Here is a 17,257-nt window from a genome sequence, read left to right on the forward strand (position 1 = left end):
CCCCGCGTTCGATGTCTCTCGGACGACGAAGATTCTACGCCGTCCGCCCAATCACGTTCCATAACCGCAGCCGAGCCCCCACTGACCTTGGACGGGATTGGCCGGACGACGTAGAATCTTCGTCGTCGGAGAGACATCGAACGCGGGGTAAGTTAGCATTTTGTCATTCATGCGCCGTTTTTGTAAAAATTCTAACTTATTCCTTTTTGAAAATTTGTGAGAATTAAGTGACGTACAAAGAATGAGAAACCGTTAAATAAAAATGAAGGATAGATAAAAAATATGAAGCATGAGAAATAAAAGATTAAGTGAATGAAAAATGAAAAGATGTTGTTCAGACGAAAAATACGATAACATACAGTAAGTATCTTTTTGAAGTAAAGAAGGGTGTTGCACTTTCATTACAGAGCTTCTTTTGATTGGGTCACCTTGATGATGTAATAAAAACAAAGTGAAATGTTTAATATTGATCGTCTATGGCTATGGTCATTCCGTTTGCTGCGTTTGCTTGAACGTGCGTTGTGGTGTGCTGGGTGATTGCCTTGTTGCCCGTGTGTGTGTTGTTGCGTAGAGTGGACGGTGGAGTAGCACGCAGGGCAAGGAACTTATACGGCCTTGGGGCAAGGCGATATCGCAGGGAACGGGTGCGAGGAGCGCGTGCGGCGCGTGGTGAAGTTAGAGGGCCTTGATGTAAGGTGAGAGAACAGAGGGGTGTCAGTGTTTAACATATCCTTCATAGAGAAGAGTTCCGTCTCCCATAGGCGGCGGAGCGAGGGGGGCACCGGCACCGTGCCCCCCTTTGCATTTGATTTTGGCATTTTAGCATTAGCCCTATGGGCGTTGCATGGAAAGAATGGGACCAAATAACTTACCTTTGCGGTAATCGGATTTAAAAGGCCACTGGGCCTGGGGATCCCGCCCACATGGAGCTCGTGACAGGATATACAGGCTTGAGGCTGGGCTCCTGACTGGAAAAAATACACGTTATGCCGAATATGTCTGGCGTAGTGGCGGGATTGCGCCGAAAATTTCTGCGCACGTCCGGCGTAACTTCACATGCACCAAATTCAGCGCATGGCGGTGGACGAATTTTTCAGCGCAGGGCGGACGCATAATTTTTTGGCGAAAGACGGTCACCGAATTTATGCGTTACGCTGGGCAGCAGATTCACCCTGCGGGCGGCTCTGGAGAGGTTTCTGGACGAGACGTCCCCGCCCCGGTCGTCGCGTGCTCGAACTGGCGAGCCGCCCTGAGTCTAGTAGGTACCTACTCAGCGGAGGAGCTGCCGCCCAGGTGAGGCTTCAACCCTTGGCGTGGAGGTAGGTATGGAAGAACTTGTTGAACATCGCCAAGCGTCGTTAAGCAATACTGCAGTGGGTTCCTGCCCACTGTGGTATCAAGGGGAATGAGAGCGTGGATGACCTGGCAAAACAGGCGGCCGCCCTGCCCTCAAACGCCCGCTCGCTGACCAGGGCGGTTCATTGTGCGGCGGCCTCGCATCAATGGCGCGACAACTGCTCAGAATCACTATTCAAGCCACTCCTCAGGAGTACGCCGCCGCTCCCTATACCCGGAGAGGACCAAGAGAATGCTGTTTCGTTGCACCAGATGAGGGTGGGCCACCGGGGCCGCTCGCTCCAGTACGGCACCGAATCGGCTGTCTCCACTCCGCGGCGTGCCAGCAGTGCCCTGAAAAGCGGTGCCCAGTGGCGCTCTGCACCGTGAGCCGAGAAGAGGCTGTTGTGCCGGAGCACGTGATGCTCCGTTGCCCGGCCCTCGCTGGCTCCCGCCAGCCTCGAGCACACTGCTCCGCCGATATTTGTGGTCCCGGAACGCACGACTCCGGCTTTGTTTCACGGCATGAAAACTAGAGTGTGCTTAGAGTTTTGAGGCATTGGGTTTCCGTGGAAAAAAACTCATTCGGACGCTCAAACATGGGAGAGTGTACAAGACCCCGGAACACCCTGACTGGTTGATATTTGATCAGTAGATAGATGTGCACATGTGCGTTACCTACATAAAAAGGGCTTAATTTTCACATAATGGGGACCACATTTTTGGTGCAAATCACGCAGAAATTTCAGCGCAAAATCGCTTGCGCCAAATTTCGGCACAAGAGGGTCTCGGGGGCGTCCGGCGTAGTGTATGGATGTTTTCCAGTCTGGGCTGGGCTCTTAGGTGGTTTGGATGTCGAACATCGAGTCACCCCAGTGTTTATCCAGGTGAGCCTTGAACTGGTTTGCAGACTGGGCCGCCACCACTGCGTTCGGCAACAAGTTCCAATCGTTGATGACTCTATTGCTGAATGAGTTTCTGCGCACTAGTTTCAGGGCCCTGGGCTTCTTAATTCCCACTTGTGGCCTCTGGTACGACCCGAGTCACTCCGCGTCAGGGAGACTTCAGGTGGAATAGCCAAACCGCCGTGGAACAGCTGGTAGGTACACCTTCACCATGTCACCTCTATGTCTCCGGTAGTACAGGGATGGCAATCCAAACCGACGGAGCCGTTCAGTGTACAGGAGGTGCCTGATCGCGGTGACCATCTTTGTGGCACGCCGTTGCACGCGTTCCAGCTTCTTCTGGTCGACCTTTCCGAAGGGACCCCAGATAATGTTTCCGTATTCCAGGAGGGGGCGAACCATCGTCTTGTACAACAGTGGCAGTGTAAACTCATCGATGTTAGCGAATGAGCGCCTCACAACGGCCAGTATATGGGAAAACTTCACGATGGCTGTGGCAGTCTGCTTGTGGAAGTTGAGCTGGCAGTCTATAAAGATGCCAAGGTCTTTCTCCTCCTCTGTCTCTTGTATGGGAATGCCACTCATGACTCAGGGTGTACGTCAGGTCCGGGTTTCACAGGCCGATATTCATTGCTTTACATTTCTGGGCATTGTATGGAAGAAGCCATTTTTCGGACTACCGGACGAGTGCGTCGATGTCGCTTTGGAGGCTTGTGCCGGTTCCGGGCACTTGTCGATAAAGCTTAGTGTCGTCTGCGAAGAGCTTGACTGAGCCAGACACTTCCAAGGGCAGGTCGTTGACGAAGATAGTGAATAAACAGGTCCAAGGACCGATCCTTCGGGAATTCCGCTCGTCACCGGTGCCCAAGGGGACTTACTTCCCTGGACTACCATAGAGATCTTATATATGTTGCAGGCACTTTAGAAAATCAGTCATTTTGTAAAATGCCTAGGCATTTTACAAAAAGACGGCTGTTTGAAAAATGACTGAACGCAACCAGGCTTTTTTCAAAATGGCTAGCCATTTTACAAAATGACTAGGCATTTTGCAAAATGCCTGACCAGCATGGAACGTAGATCCCACTACAGATACTATGGCTAACAGTTTTTGGACGTCTTCCTATACCCTATAGGTACGTGTTCAGCCTGTAGCTGATCGATGTGAAGCTCTATGATGACGACAATGCTGAGTAACGACCAGGTTGAGTTGCAGACTCGGCTGTAGCATAAAGCATTGTTTAGTTAACGCTGTAAAAACTCCCAAGTACATCAACGCCGTTCATGTTCTGCCTGAAACTAGACCTAACAAAACCAGCCGGAGACCGGCCCTAGTCAGTAGGCAGGCCCGGTTGATGTATAATTACATGTAAACGAATGAGTGTAGTCTTTGTTTGATTGTGCCCTTACGGACAAAACTGCATTATGTATTTGGACATTAAAAACACGTTCGAATTTGATTATAATTTCCCACTCCTTCTCTCTCATCCTCACATTTTAACACGCGCAGTGGAAGGGGGGGGGGGGGGGGCGGATTCCGCCCACCACTCCTGTTTTTCGCCAATAACTCGCGCCGCAAGCATGATATTAATGTGAAATTTTGGCTACCTGCCCAGAATTGAACTGTGGATTTTCTCGTGCAAGAAATAAGAAAATCGGGTCACAACTTTTCTTGTAATAGCGATGTAAGGTCAAACATCCTGCAGCCGCGGCGGCGCGGCGGCCGGCGCTAACCGTTACGCGCCGCCTGAATTGTAGACTGTGCCGGGGCGGGACGGTTCCGTCTTTACATCGCGCTCCTTACCGCTGATTATATTCGATTCGCGTCAAATTTTGTGAGAAGACTAAGAAATGTTCAGCCGGCGACATCTTACCCTTATCAGGCTTCTAGCTGCCATATTATGAGGTAGGTATGGACTTCCCACTGCTGGACTCCTCTGGTCATAATGCTGGACTCCTCGGTCCACCTACACGCTACCAAAACGTATATAATTAGGTACTCGTATCTACAACACGCTGCTAAGTCATTTTGTAAAATGGCTAGGTATTTTGTAAAATGCCTAGGCATTTTGCAAAATGACTGGAGAGTCAGTCATTTTGTAAAATGCCTAGGCTTTTTGCAAAAAGCCTGGAAAATCAGGCATTTTGCAAAATGCCTAGGCATTTTACAAAATGACTGATTTTCTAAAGTGCCTGCAACATATATGTTACAGGCAAAGTGAAAACTCGGGCATTTTGCAAAATGCCTAGGCAATTTGCAAAATGCCTAGGCAATTTGCAAAATGCCTGACCGGCCAGGCATTTTGCAAAATGCCTAGGCAGTTTGCAAACTGCCTGACCCACCAGGCATTTTGCAAACTGCCTGAAATTATTTTTCCAGGCATTTTGCAAAATGCCTGACATCAAACTAACACCAGCGACGATGTATAGGTAAGCATCATTAGTAACTGCCGCTTACAAAAGATAATCGCTGTCCATGCGCACCAAGTGAGAGGACACTGCGTTCTCCGGGTAGTGCCGCTGGAGCCTCAGCGGCCGTCGGGTGCCGAGCACCGGGCGTGGTTTCGTTGGTGAACTGGCGCTCGGTACAATGATTTGCACTGTTTCTAAAAGCCCTTGGTGGCTTTTTGAAAATACTATGGGTGGATACTGGATATTGATCAGAAAAGAATACTCTTATAATTTGCGAACATTTGATTGTTGCAAGTTTACATTATCAATCGTCTCTGCCGGGACAGTAGCCAATTAGGGCAGAATACTATGTAGACATCGTAGCTTTTATACACACAGGGCTACAACTCCATATATACGAAAAGTACGGAGACGGTGGCTCAAATCCATTCAGTGGTGGCTCCATCTCGACGGAATTGACGCAAGACGTAGGTATACAGAGTGTCACGAAATTGATGCGCGGTTGGCACGGTCTATTATGTTCATAGGTGGCCGAACCGGAACGGGGGGGGGGGCACCGGGGCGCCTTGTCCCCCTTGATTTTGGCATTTTAACCCTCGCCCTGGCAGGGGGGTTCGATGCGACCCCCCTTAAGGTTTTTCGAAGATAGCGTAAAAACGGCGGCGCGCAGCGCCGCCAAATTTGGCACAGCCTATGGGGCAACCTTTTTACATATGACCTGAAAATTTCAGGTCCGGGTGACCTTGGGTCAGGTCACCAGGTCAGAAAAACCGGTACAAGGTCATGGTCAAATTTCAATTTTCTGTTTGCAGCTGTCCAACTCACAGTTTTGGACTGATTTCCTTCAAACTTTCAGGATGTGCTAAGTTCACCGAGTTGTATAACATATAGTTCGTTTTTTTTAGGTCACTGACCTGAGGTCAGTTAGAGGTCATTACGTCGTAATGTTAAGCCTATGGGAAAATACTAAATTCGGAAAATACTGGAGATATCCGCTTCATTCTATCACTTTTGTGCTTTGAAACCACAGTACGTAACAGCAGGTCACTTGGTGCTTCTTTGTTTGGTGTACTTATCCATGGGTCAGGTCAAATGAGGTCAACTGAGGTCAAATGACGTTTTTGCCAATAACTTGGCACATAATGACGCTAGAGCTTAAAAATGGTATCATTGTGTTCCTGGTGATCAGCCGAATCGAATGATATGCGATATGATGCAATTTGGTTAACTTGAACTTAAGTTATTAATTTAAGTTTACTTAAAATTTAAGAAAAACTTTAAGTACACTTAAGCAAGCTAAAAAGTATATCATTCGACGCGCCTTGACGTGCTGAGTTCACTGGTGCTTTTCGTTTTGCTCTATCTTAATTAGATAAAAAGTTATAAGCGAAAAACTTTTGACCTGTTTTTAGCGAAATTTTTACATTTATACCCCCCAAAACCCCCCTAAATATTGACCTAGAGCAACCAAATTTGCACAGGGGCGAGAACTCCAGGGGGCCCACCTACCTACCAAATTTGGTGTTTCTAGGTGCCATAGGAGCCAATCGCTGCCAGGCCGTGTTATGAAAAATGCCCTGCCAGGGCGAGGGTTAACACGAGCCCTATGAGCGTTGCATGGAAAGAATGGGACCAAAAGTCGGCAGCGTTCCCCCTTAATTGAAGGTGTTCCGCCGCTACTGGTTATGTTGTCCCTCCCATGTCCCTCCTGAGTGCTGAATGGATGTAATTTTAACGGGTCCGGCACCAGGGCATCTGGACCAGGGCACTCCGCATCTAAATCGGTCATCACTCGGTATCTGAAGACTTACCCTGAAGCTGAGGCCGCTCAACCTCAGGCTGTAACGCTGACTTACCGTCATCCAGAAGTGATGCAGCTGGATTTCGCCAGGGCCCACCAAATCTGGACCATTCAGGACTAGAGATTCAGACTTTTTCAGTGATTAGGCGATATTAGAGCTCTTATAACTCACTAACTGTCTCGATAACCAGTTCTGGGCCAACAGCATCTCAGAGGCGCTGCATCGTCGAGACGGTGGAGCATCCACCACTGGGGATTCTCGATTGGGGCATGATGGGCTACAGAGGCCTCTTTGAGCTTCACCAGGTGCCGCACGGACAGACCACGTGACTGCTGATAACTTGTCAGCGAGGAGGTGCCGGAGAACACTGACGCAACTACGATGCAATCAATTTCGGGACACTAACTAGTGCAACATCCCGCAACAATTTCGTGACACCCTGTATTCGTGACCGTGGAATGTGTTTGTGCTCTGGCACAGTGGAACGTTTATGGTCAACGCCTGCAGTCAACAAAAAGGGTGAAATGTATTATGGAACCTCAGGCATTTTGCAAAATGCCTGGCGGGTCAGGCATTTTGTAAAATGCCTGGGCAGTTTGCAAAATGCCTGGTGGGTCAGGCAGTTTGCAAAATGCCTGGTGGGTCAGGCAGTTTGCAAACTGCCTAGGCAATTTGCAAAATGCCTGGTGGGTTAGGTTTTTTGCAAATTGCCTAGGCATTTTGCAAAATGCCCGTGTTTTCACTTTGCCTGTAACATATACATACATGAATATTGTATATAAGATCTCTATGTGGACTACGACCCTCTGTCGACGACCGACCAGAAAGGCCGCGATCTAATTGAGAGGGGCTCCTCTGACCGAAGAATTGCACTATGAAGAAATGTTGTAGGAAGTCAGGTACAATAAGGCTAGATAGGTTTTTATTATTCTTGATATAAAAAATATTACCTCGAATGTTGGAATGGACTGATTGAGCTGGAGCCCATGCTAAGCAGAGCTTGTCGGGTAGACCTCGTCTGTACGATCGCGCAATTCCAGGTAATGGGATAATTTAGATGCATAAGTTAAACGTGCCTTTCGAGGCCAGACACGACCTGTCCCACTCAACTGACTTCAACTGGTTGAGGCTGCTTCCACCAACCGCAGACCATCCCGCCAGGAGTCTCAGATATCGAGCGCCGGAGCGACTCGAACCCGGGCTGGGCTCTCACTACCGGGAGTCCAAGGCTCTACCAACTGAGCTACGAGACAGGCAGGGTCATAAGAGCCTCACTTAACGAGTTCTGACAGGTCCCGATTTTCCCGACTTTTGGGTCGTTGACCTGACCTGGAAGGTCAACCAATGACCTAGGACCTTGAAATTGGGTATCATCGGCTTTCCCTCGTTACGGGCAACACGCTCGTTTTTTCGCGAAGCTCTAGCTCGATCAGAGGCCGAACGGCAAGGGTTCACCGCCCCCCCCCCTCCCCTATACGTTCGCGGCTGGCAAAACACCAAAACGGGCGAGGGTTAACCCGCGCCCCGTTGGGCTCTGCCGAGCAACGCGCCCGGTTGGGGGGGGGGGCCATTTTGCCCCCCCCCCCTAAGATCTCGAGAACCACGCAACATAGCGACAAGCGGTAAACGGCGTTGGATAGCCCCAACGGGGAACTACCTTGTGACCCAATTTTATTGACCTAGGTCAAACCGATGACGTCACAGGTCAGGTCAAAGGTCCAATTTTCACCGTTTACAGGCAATTCAAGAAATGCGTTGTAAAATCGAGTAAAATGCATTTCATTGAAAATCATCGATGGGGAAATGTTCTTCAAACACATATTTTGCTATTTGAGGTCACTGATACCAGGTCAGGTCACAGAGGTCAGGTCACGGGGGGGCACAATATGAAAGTGTCGTGTGATACATGTTTTATGGTCCATTTTACATGACAAATGCGATTATATGGGTCAGGCAGCCTTTGGGGCCAGCTTAGATCACGTTTTGGTCAAGGTCAGGTCAGGTCAAGGTCAGGTCAAATAAGGTCAAATTTCAAAGTTAATATTTTTGCATAAAATGGGTATCGAATCGATGCAGCTCGTCACGGGGAGTTCAATGGTGGTCTTATTTTTGCCGTACGTGGTCTAGAATTGCTAAAAATTGAGTTCAAAAATTTGACGTCATCATTTTTGAACAGTTTTTTTCGCTATAACTTGGCCAAAAAACGAGATATCAATCTGAAATTTGGTATGTATATAGAAGAGCGCTGGGACTATCACATTTATTCCGGTTTTTTCGAAATTCGGAAAATTTTTGGATTTTTTCAAAGTTTTTCTAAAAAAATCAATTTTTTGATTTTTTTGTGGTCAAAAACCAAAAATTTTGAAAATCTGAGATAGCAGTTTTGTAGCGCCGCTTTTTGTCTACTAGACCATATAAAGAACTTTGAAATTGCTTGATAACTGTAGATTTGGTGAGCGTTTCAAGATTGCATGTTTTTTGCTCATTTTTGCTCGAACATGACCTCAGTTTGACCTCAATAACTCCTGACCTAAGGTGACCTAAGACTTGAAATTTGGTGTGAAGGTGTCAAATTGATGCCCGGGAAGGTACTGAAAATTTGGCGGCGCTGCGCGCCGCCGTTTTCTTGCTATTCAGGAAAAACCACAGGGGGGCCAAAATGGCCCCCCCCAACGGGGCGAGGGTTAAGGAAACAATCTACATCACACTACACATGTAGGTATTCAATGCGAAAGTAAAAAAGCAACAATTTCTTTTACAGGGTACAGACACCAGTAACCATGGCAACAAATGGCTCTGCTCCCCGCAACACTGCCACCGTGGTGCTGGGATCACAGTGGGGAGACGAAGGCAAGGGGAAAATCGTCGACCAGCTGGCCAGCGAGATGGACATGGTGTGCCGCTGCCAGGTGAGTTTCGTACCGCTTTTCGTTGCTTTTATTTGTAGTTTTGTATGCACACAATGCCAAGTGATAAGTAGTTCTATCGCTTGCCAGTAAGCCACCTTTTTTAGGCATAGGTAAGCGAGGGCAATGTTAGTCTGAGGTTGAGCTCTACTTGCACAATGCACATTCAAAGCCAGACCAGAACTAGAAGCAGAACGTACTCCTTTCTGACAACTTTAACCTAAATGCTGCCCCATGTACTGGACCTGGCATGCATCTGCAGTCAGTGGCGTACCCAGGAATTTGCGAAGGACCAGGGCATTGGACGAGAGGGCGCCAATCAAGGAGGGCGCCAACAACAAGGAGGGCGCCACATATCTGAAACTTGAATGTGTCAGTTTTGTTCGTACACGTGCGGAACGAACATAACTGACATACTGGACAGAGGGGCGCCACCCACCATCATCTAGGAGCGCGACGCTATCGATTGGAGGGGCGCCAATACTGGACAAAGGGGCGCCACCGGCCCACCATATCGTCTAGGAGGGCGCCACTATCACCAGAGGAGCGCCAATACTGGACAGAGGGGCTTCGCCATCAACTAGAAGCGCGCCGCTATCGACTGGAGGAGCGCCAACACTGGACAGAGGGGCGCCAGTCACTGAGGGCGCCGGGGACGATGAGCCAAAGGGACAGGGCATGCACGGAATGTCCTGTATGTGCGTACGCCACTGTCTGCAGTTGCCAGTCTGCAGCAAGGTCTGCAAGTCTTTCATCGCGTTCAGGCCCGAGTTAAAAAAAAAAATCATGCATTTTTAGTGGCATATATTGTATTGAATAAGAGTGTGAGTTTTCTGGCAGACACAACTTATCTCGGCCCACATCCAGAAGTTGCCGAAAGCTGAATTATGGTGTTCTGTCACTTGCAAGCTGCACTCACCGTGAGGATCTCCTGAAGCTCGCCAATATCGTATTGTGGGGCGTACAATGATTAGTAGCGAGCGAGCGCAGCGAGCGAGGCGAAGTCTTTTCAATACCAGTAAAACGCCTTTTGGGCAAAGAACGAGCGAGCGAGATAGTGAGCCCTGCACGTGCAGAAGGGCGAGAGGGTACTTCCAACGGGCTTGTGCAAAGCACCCTTCTAACCGGTCGCCAGCGGTGTACCAAATTTGAACGCAATCGGCCCAACCGTTCCTGAGATCTGGAAGCGGCATTCTGCACGTGCGCACGTGCAAACGGGGTCCAAAATGACTTTTGCACGGCACTCTACTAACCGGTCCCCAACCGTGTACCAAATTTGAGCGCAATCGGCCCAGCCGTTATCGAGATCTGGAAACGCCCCCTGCACGTGCACACGTGCAGTAGCACCCTAACCGCAACACATGAGAATGCATTGCCTGGTGGGTGCCTACCTGTATGCCAAGTTTCAGCGAAATCGCCCCAGCAATTACCGAGTTACTGAAATGGGAACAAATTTGGCACCTCTTATTGTTGTATTTTGCACGTGCAGTGGGGGTCACTCACATAGATCAAGAGTATCCGACCTTTGGTAGAAGGGATGCAGCTACCCTATAAAAATGACAGCAAGACAATCGCTCTGAGATATAACTTATAAGCCTCTCAAAAGCGTTACAGGCCGGGCCGGGCTGGGCCGGGCCGGGCTGGGCCGGGCCGGGCCGCTCATACTGAGATTTTTCCGTTATATTGAAAAGACTCACTTCGCTCGCTGCGCTCGCTCGCTCGTAAAAAGACTTCGCTTCGCTCGCTGCGCTCGCTCGCTCGTAATCAAGCTCACTTATTGAGTACCTACAGGGTGTCTCAAAAGTTTGTTCACACATTTCCCATGCCCATAAAGCATATAAGAACCGGCCAAAAATCTAAGGTTTTGGTGTCTGTGTGCACACTAGACAAATATGCATGCTTTGACAACTGATTCGGAAGGCTGGAAATCAAACTATTTGCTGTATCTCCAAAAATATTTGTCCATACCGATTTTCGTCGCTCCGTCAGCTGTCGGAGGCTGATAAAAGGTTACCAGCTTTCAAGCTCTTGTAGGGGAATCCCCTGCAGTTTCTGCGTCGGATTTAGGTTTGACGAGCTCCCCGGCAACATCCGCTTCTCCCTGAAAGCCGACAGCTTGCATCGACACCATCCGTGAGTATTTTGTAGGTCTTCTCTGGCGCTAACTCCTTCATGAATGACTGGCGCCGACCTCCCAAGCACCATTTTCCTTTTCAAAACAACCCCATTCCTGAACAAATGGGAAGTGCCAGGGACAAATTTTTCGCAGCATATCGTAGAAGAATGTGTCGGCCATCTGTTTCTTAGACACGTTGTGCAAATTTTGCAAATCCCAAACGCTCATCATTCCCCATGACAAGATCTTCACTGGGTTGCGGAGTGTTTTCCTCAGGAGACGTTCTGCTTTGTAAACGGCCAAAACCTGTCCATCATGCGGTTTTGTCGGGATTTTGTGTCTAAAAGAAAGCTATTCGCTCCAGATCTGCCTCTTGAAACTTCGTAAGATAAAAATTTACATTAATTGACACTTTTGGAGGGTCAGTTGTCCTTGGCATTGACGATTTTCGTGTTATTTTCCCCCAAAATTTAGCGTTATAGATATAATAAAAAATTTAAAATGATACTTTGTCTTTATTTTACGATGACCTGCAATTTTTGAAACTGGGTAACCTCTGTCTGTGAGCTTCTTGTCAGTTTTCAATAGTTACCAGTAAAACGCCTTTTGGGCGAAGAACGAGCGAGCGAGATAGTGAACCCCGCACGTGCGGAAGGGCGAGAGGGTGCTTCCAACGGGCTTGCGCAAAGCAGCCTTCTAACCGGTCGCTAGCGGTGTGCCAAATTTGAACGCAATCGGCCCAGCCGTTCCTGAGATCTGGAAGCGGCATTCTGCACGTGCGCACGTGCAAACGGGGTCCAAAATGACTTTTGCACGGCACCCTACTAACTGGTCCCCAACCGTGTACCAAATTTGAGCGCAATCGGCCCAGCCGTTCTCGAGATCTGGAAACGCCCCCTGCACGTGCGCACGTGCAGTAGCACCCTAACCGCAACACATGGGAATGCATTGCCTGGTGGGTGCCTACCTGTATGCCAAGTTTCAGCTAAATCGCCCCAGTAATTACCGAGTTACTGAAATGGGAACAAATTTGGCACCTCTTATTGTTGTATTTTGCACGTGCACTGGGGGTGACCCACATGCATCGAGAGTATCCTATTTTGGGTAGAAGGGATGCTGCTACCCTACAAAAATTACCGCAAGTCAATCGCCCAAGCGGCTGCTGAGATATGAGCCTCTCAAAATCACTACTTTTGCACAACAGCTTGAACATCCTTGACGTTTCACGTGGCACGTGCCACGACGGTCACTGAGATGTATCAAAAGTAGTCAATTACGGGGTAGAAGGGATGGGGCTACCCAACAAAAAAGACCGCAGGCCAATCGGTCCAGCGGTTGCTGAGATATAAGCCTCTCAAAAGCGTTACAGGCCGGGCCGGGCCGGGCCGGGCCGGGCCGGGCCGGGCCGGGCCGCTCATACTGAGATTTTTCCGTTATATTGAAAAGACTCACTTCGCTCGCTGCGCTCGCTCGCTCGTAATGACTTCATTTTAAGCTGCTTTCCGGAGCACGAGTCTGCTGCCGTACGAGGGTCGTTCAAAACGCTGTTAGTCTCGCATGGTTTTGTCCTTCAAAAATTTTAGCCACCGTTTTTATTAGATGATAATCATGTTGTACTCATCCTCGCCGACAGTTTGCCATGGGCCATTTTCGACTTAACCATTCCCATTACTCCTGAAATAGAGATTTTCTCAGCCGACCCGATTTTGCGACCTCCATTTTCATGCCTGACCCATGGTCAGAGATGAACCCTTTTTGTGAGCTCATGAAGGGTCGAATGCGCTTGAAAACAATGAGACTGCTTGAGGAAGGTTGTTACGAATGCCCATGCAAAATTTCGACCGTTAATTAGTTGTTGATTCAGAATTATTGACAAAAAAGCATGGCTGGTACCTGTGAACGAACTTTTGAGACACCCTGTACATCATATGCCAGTGAGTTGACTATGCTGACCATGTGAGCGACATGGAGCCAATATAGCCCCTCCACGCGGTGTAACCGATGCTGTGCTCGTTTACCGCAGGGCGGGAACAACGCCGGGCACACAGTGGTCGTGGACGGCACCGAGTACGACTTCCACATCCTGCCCAGTGGCATCGTCCACAAACACTGCCTGGCAGTGATCGGTGAGTCCACAAGCACTGTATGGGAGTAATCGGTGAGTCCACAAACACTATGGGAGTAATCGGTGAGTCCACAAACACTGTCTGGTGAACCCGAGTCAGTCCACAAACACTGTATGGGAGTAATCGGTGAGTCCACAAACACTGTATGGGAGTAATCGGTGAGTCCACAAACACTGTCTGGTGAACCCGAGTCAGTCCACAAACACTGTATGGGAGTAATCGGTGAGTCCACAAACACTGTCTGGTGAACCCGAGTCAGTCCACAAACACTGCCTGGACCTTTGACAGTGAGTCCATAGGTAAATACTGTCTGATGAGTCCGAGTCAGTCCGCAAGCACTGTCTGGCCGTTATTGGTGAGTCCACACTCCAGTCAGACACTGATGAGTCCGAATGAGTCCACGAACATCGGTGAGTCCGAGTCAGTCCACGAGCACTGTCCGGCCGTTCTTGGTGAGCTCGTGTGTGAGACCCGACGACTTCTGCTGCCAAACACTCTTGATCTCTGTCCCGGGCTGGGGCGGAATGGGTGGTTGTGGACATCATAATATGCTGATTGGTGAGACGGCCAGTGATGTTTTGCAAACTCATTTTCGGAATTAATGAGCGTTCAGCATGCTACGCTGTTACTTAGCGGTGGTCTGTCCTCATTTTACAATATTTTGAGCAATCCATCTTTATACTGAACACACTTTTCGTCACTTCTATTGATTAGTTTCTTATTTCAGGGTGGGTACCCCAACGGCTACGGCCTACGACATCCTGTGCCATTGATTCAGACGTTGCCAGGGGCTAGTCCACCGTGACCCTGTATCATCCTGACGGTGCGATTGTTATTGTTGTTGAGCCAGTTGGCGGGAACCTCTGAGCCCTGCTGGATGTTTCATCTCGTCACCGAACCCGGATGTAACCCTCTCACCCCGGTGACTTGCATCGCCACCGACATCGCCATCAGATGGTGCATGCCGTCACCACCTCCAGACCTAGTATCGGTCTGTCAATAAATAGATAGCGATCAATAAACATAGACTGCTCCTTCTATTCACCCTCCAATCACAACCAAGCCCTCGAGACATACATCTTGCCATTTCGTAACCAGCCGTCCTTTTGCAGGAAACGGAGTGGTCATCCACCTGCCTCAGATGTTTGAAGAGATTGAGAAAAATGAGGCAAAAGGACTGACGCACTGGCGAGAGAACTTGAAAATATCCAGTCGCGCTCACCTGGTCTTTGACATGCATCAGGTAACACACTGGCCGTGAACCAACCGTCTGGTTATCAGTATTGTAGTGTACAATTTGAATTGTCTTGATGATGCTGAGCTGTTTCGTGGCTGAAATGCGGACAAAACGATGGACCGTCACCAATTTTGCTAGTCATTCCTCGGTGGATGCCGGGCGGTAAGTTGGGGGGAACTCAGCACACTCCTGTTTTGGTCTGATTTTGAGCTCAAAGCACCTTTACTACTGTCCCAGCTGGACCCGACGCTCCTCAGCCTGGGTCCGATGTGAATAAAATGAGGCCTGCTGCTTCGGGCACTGACGACAAAACGCGAAGCCGGAATATGATACTGAAGAGCGGTCAGTGTCTCGTCGTGTCGCCCTGACCCGCATTGTATAACCCAGCGTATGTTTCTGTACCAGTCCTCACGTTCAACCCCCGCTGTTGGAGACTGGCCGGTCCGGGATCGATGGCGACAACCACGCTGACCTCCTGACCTTAGCGGCATTCCAGCTATGACCGGAATGGGCCGGTCGGCCGCATACTCCGCCGTGTAGCACGCCGATGTAGCGCTAAATGCTACACGAACGCTGTCCGGCGCGGTGTGGTGTAGTCAGCGCAGGCCAGGCGCTCGGCGAGACGAGTGCGTACTGCACCCTCCGTGTGTGTTTATACTCACTCTTGACGGTGTAGCATGACCCCTCCCGTGGGACTATCTCTCACCGGATTCGGGCAGACGCCGGCAGTCGTTTCTTTGAAATGAGACCAGGCTGGTCTGGGCACGTGGTGAGGTTTTGGTACTGATGCAGTACGGGGTGTGCCGGTCATGTGGCAAGGCTGCAGAGGCGAGCCGGAAACTGGTCTGAGGCGTTTAGAGGCCACCGGATGCCCTAACGCTGAGAGCGGCAGCGGCCGTCCCATTGCTGAGATCACCAGACCCGGCCGCCTTGGTGTGTAAGTTACACGCCGTCAAAGCCTCACACCGGGGACGACCGGCCTGTATCTGTGAGCCTGAACAGCAGCGGCAGCCGGCTGGTACTGCCGGGGCTGTGGCTTCAAAAAGTCCTTGCAGCAGCTGTATATACATTGGGGGCTGATTTATGTTACAAGAAGGTCATTTGTGCAAGGTTTATTGCAAGATAAGATAAATGTTCGTTTTCTACGACCTGGAGATATGTCGTTTTGCTTCAGTCGTCCTTGAATGAAAAGACAACACAGGACCTAACGAAATTCGAAGGTAAATATTATCAACGGTTTGGCTTTCTGTCAAACCGTTAGCATTTGCAAGCTCACGTCCTCTAATCATACAAAAAAAAAATGAGTAGATGAGGCTTGAGTAGGCTGGATGTGTCACAGATCGTAATCATCGATTTCTGGCTTGTGGCAAACGTTTGTTTGGACTGGCCGGCTTTTCTCAGCATTTTTATCAAGGTTCGAATAAGCTTCGTGGTCTGTTTCGGAATGGTTTCATTTGAAAGGGCATGCTGGGCCCTGTAGTTACCGAGCTGTTGCGAGGTCAGTTAGATAAGACTGTTTACTAAAACTCAACACCGAGCCGAGCCTCTTTTTCCTCTCTTTTAATTACTTCAGCAACTGTAGCTCATTCAAATGTTTAATAGATATGCAGTTGTAGACTAGCGGAAAATGTTCATCTGGTCTTGGGAAAGCCGCTGATATTGACTTATCACTGCCCCTTTCACATTGTATTAATCGAGTGGAGTCAGTCGCAATGCCCATTGCTCAAAAGAACACTCAACTTTCCAATGTTTCAACCGTTTACTGTCCTCAACCGCTGCAAACACATTTATCAGTTATCATCATACTGAACTGGCTGAAATGTGGTGATCTACTGGAAGCCTGCAACTCCAGGCATTTCTGAGTAGATGTGTGATATTTCATAACACCGGCCATATTCCTGCGCCGCAGATGATTTCGGTCGGGCGTACGTACGCTCAGCGCAGCCGCCTGCCTTGTCATTTCTCCTCGTGACGGTTGACGTGCCGTTTGGCTGATGAGCTTTGTACGCATCCACCCTCGTCCGGCCACAATGTCGGCTCTGTCCTCTCTGGCTGGCCGCCCGCTGGCCATAGCCTTCCGGAGCCTGGTGGGACCTTCAGCAGACAGCCTGAGTAAACACATGAGAGACGAGACCACGCGTGACCACCCCCCCCCCCCCCTACGACGGGACTGCGTGTCACCGAGACTGGAGGAATGACACGCGATGACACGCGAGAGGCGCCCAGGGTGACACGGCTGAATCCGATGGGCAGCTGACGTGTCAGTGTCACCAGAGGTGTCCCCGTACGGACCGATGGCCCCGGTCGGAAAGTCGGGAGACACTGCAATGTTTAGGAAGTCGCGTTAGCTGACAGGGTTGGGAGAATGGGAAGGTTGTTTGGCTGTAGGGATAGTGAATGCAAGGATTAGGAATGAGATTC

The 17,257-nt window shown here is 49.6% G+C and overlaps 1 protein-coding gene across 2 annotated transcripts; it reads left to right on the forward strand.

Annotated features, from left to right (window-relative positions):
• Positions 1-251: 251 nt before the first annotated feature.
• On the forward strand, positions 252-14,882 carry LOC122374865 (adenylosuccinate synthetase-like). Of its 2 annotated transcripts, none has more exons than XM_043353883.1 (4): positions 252-360; positions 9,213-9,360; positions 13,497-13,599; positions 14,712-14,882. In XM_043353883.1, exons 1-4 carry the CDS (start codon positions 320-322, stop codon positions 14,858-14,860), a joined length of 441 nt encoding a protein of 146 aa, XP_043209818.1. In that variant the 5' UTR covers positions 252-319; the 3' UTR covers positions 14,861-14,882. The 2 variants fall into 2 exon arrangements, with proteins under 2 accessions (XP_043209818.1, XP_043209819.1); XM_043353884.1 differs by lacking the exon at positions 252-360 and adding an exon at positions 516-695.
• Positions 14,883-17,257: the final 2,375 nt, after the last annotated feature.

This window comes from Amphibalanus amphitrite, unplaced genomic scaffold (assembly GCF_019059575.1).
Source record: "Amphibalanus amphitrite isolate SeventyFive unplaced genomic scaffold, NRLGWU_Aamphi_draft 001728F_arrow, whole genome shotgun sequence".
In the NCBI taxonomy this organism is placed as follows: Eukaryota; Metazoa; Arthropoda; class Thecostraca; order Balanomorpha; family Balanidae; genus Amphibalanus; species Amphibalanus amphitrite.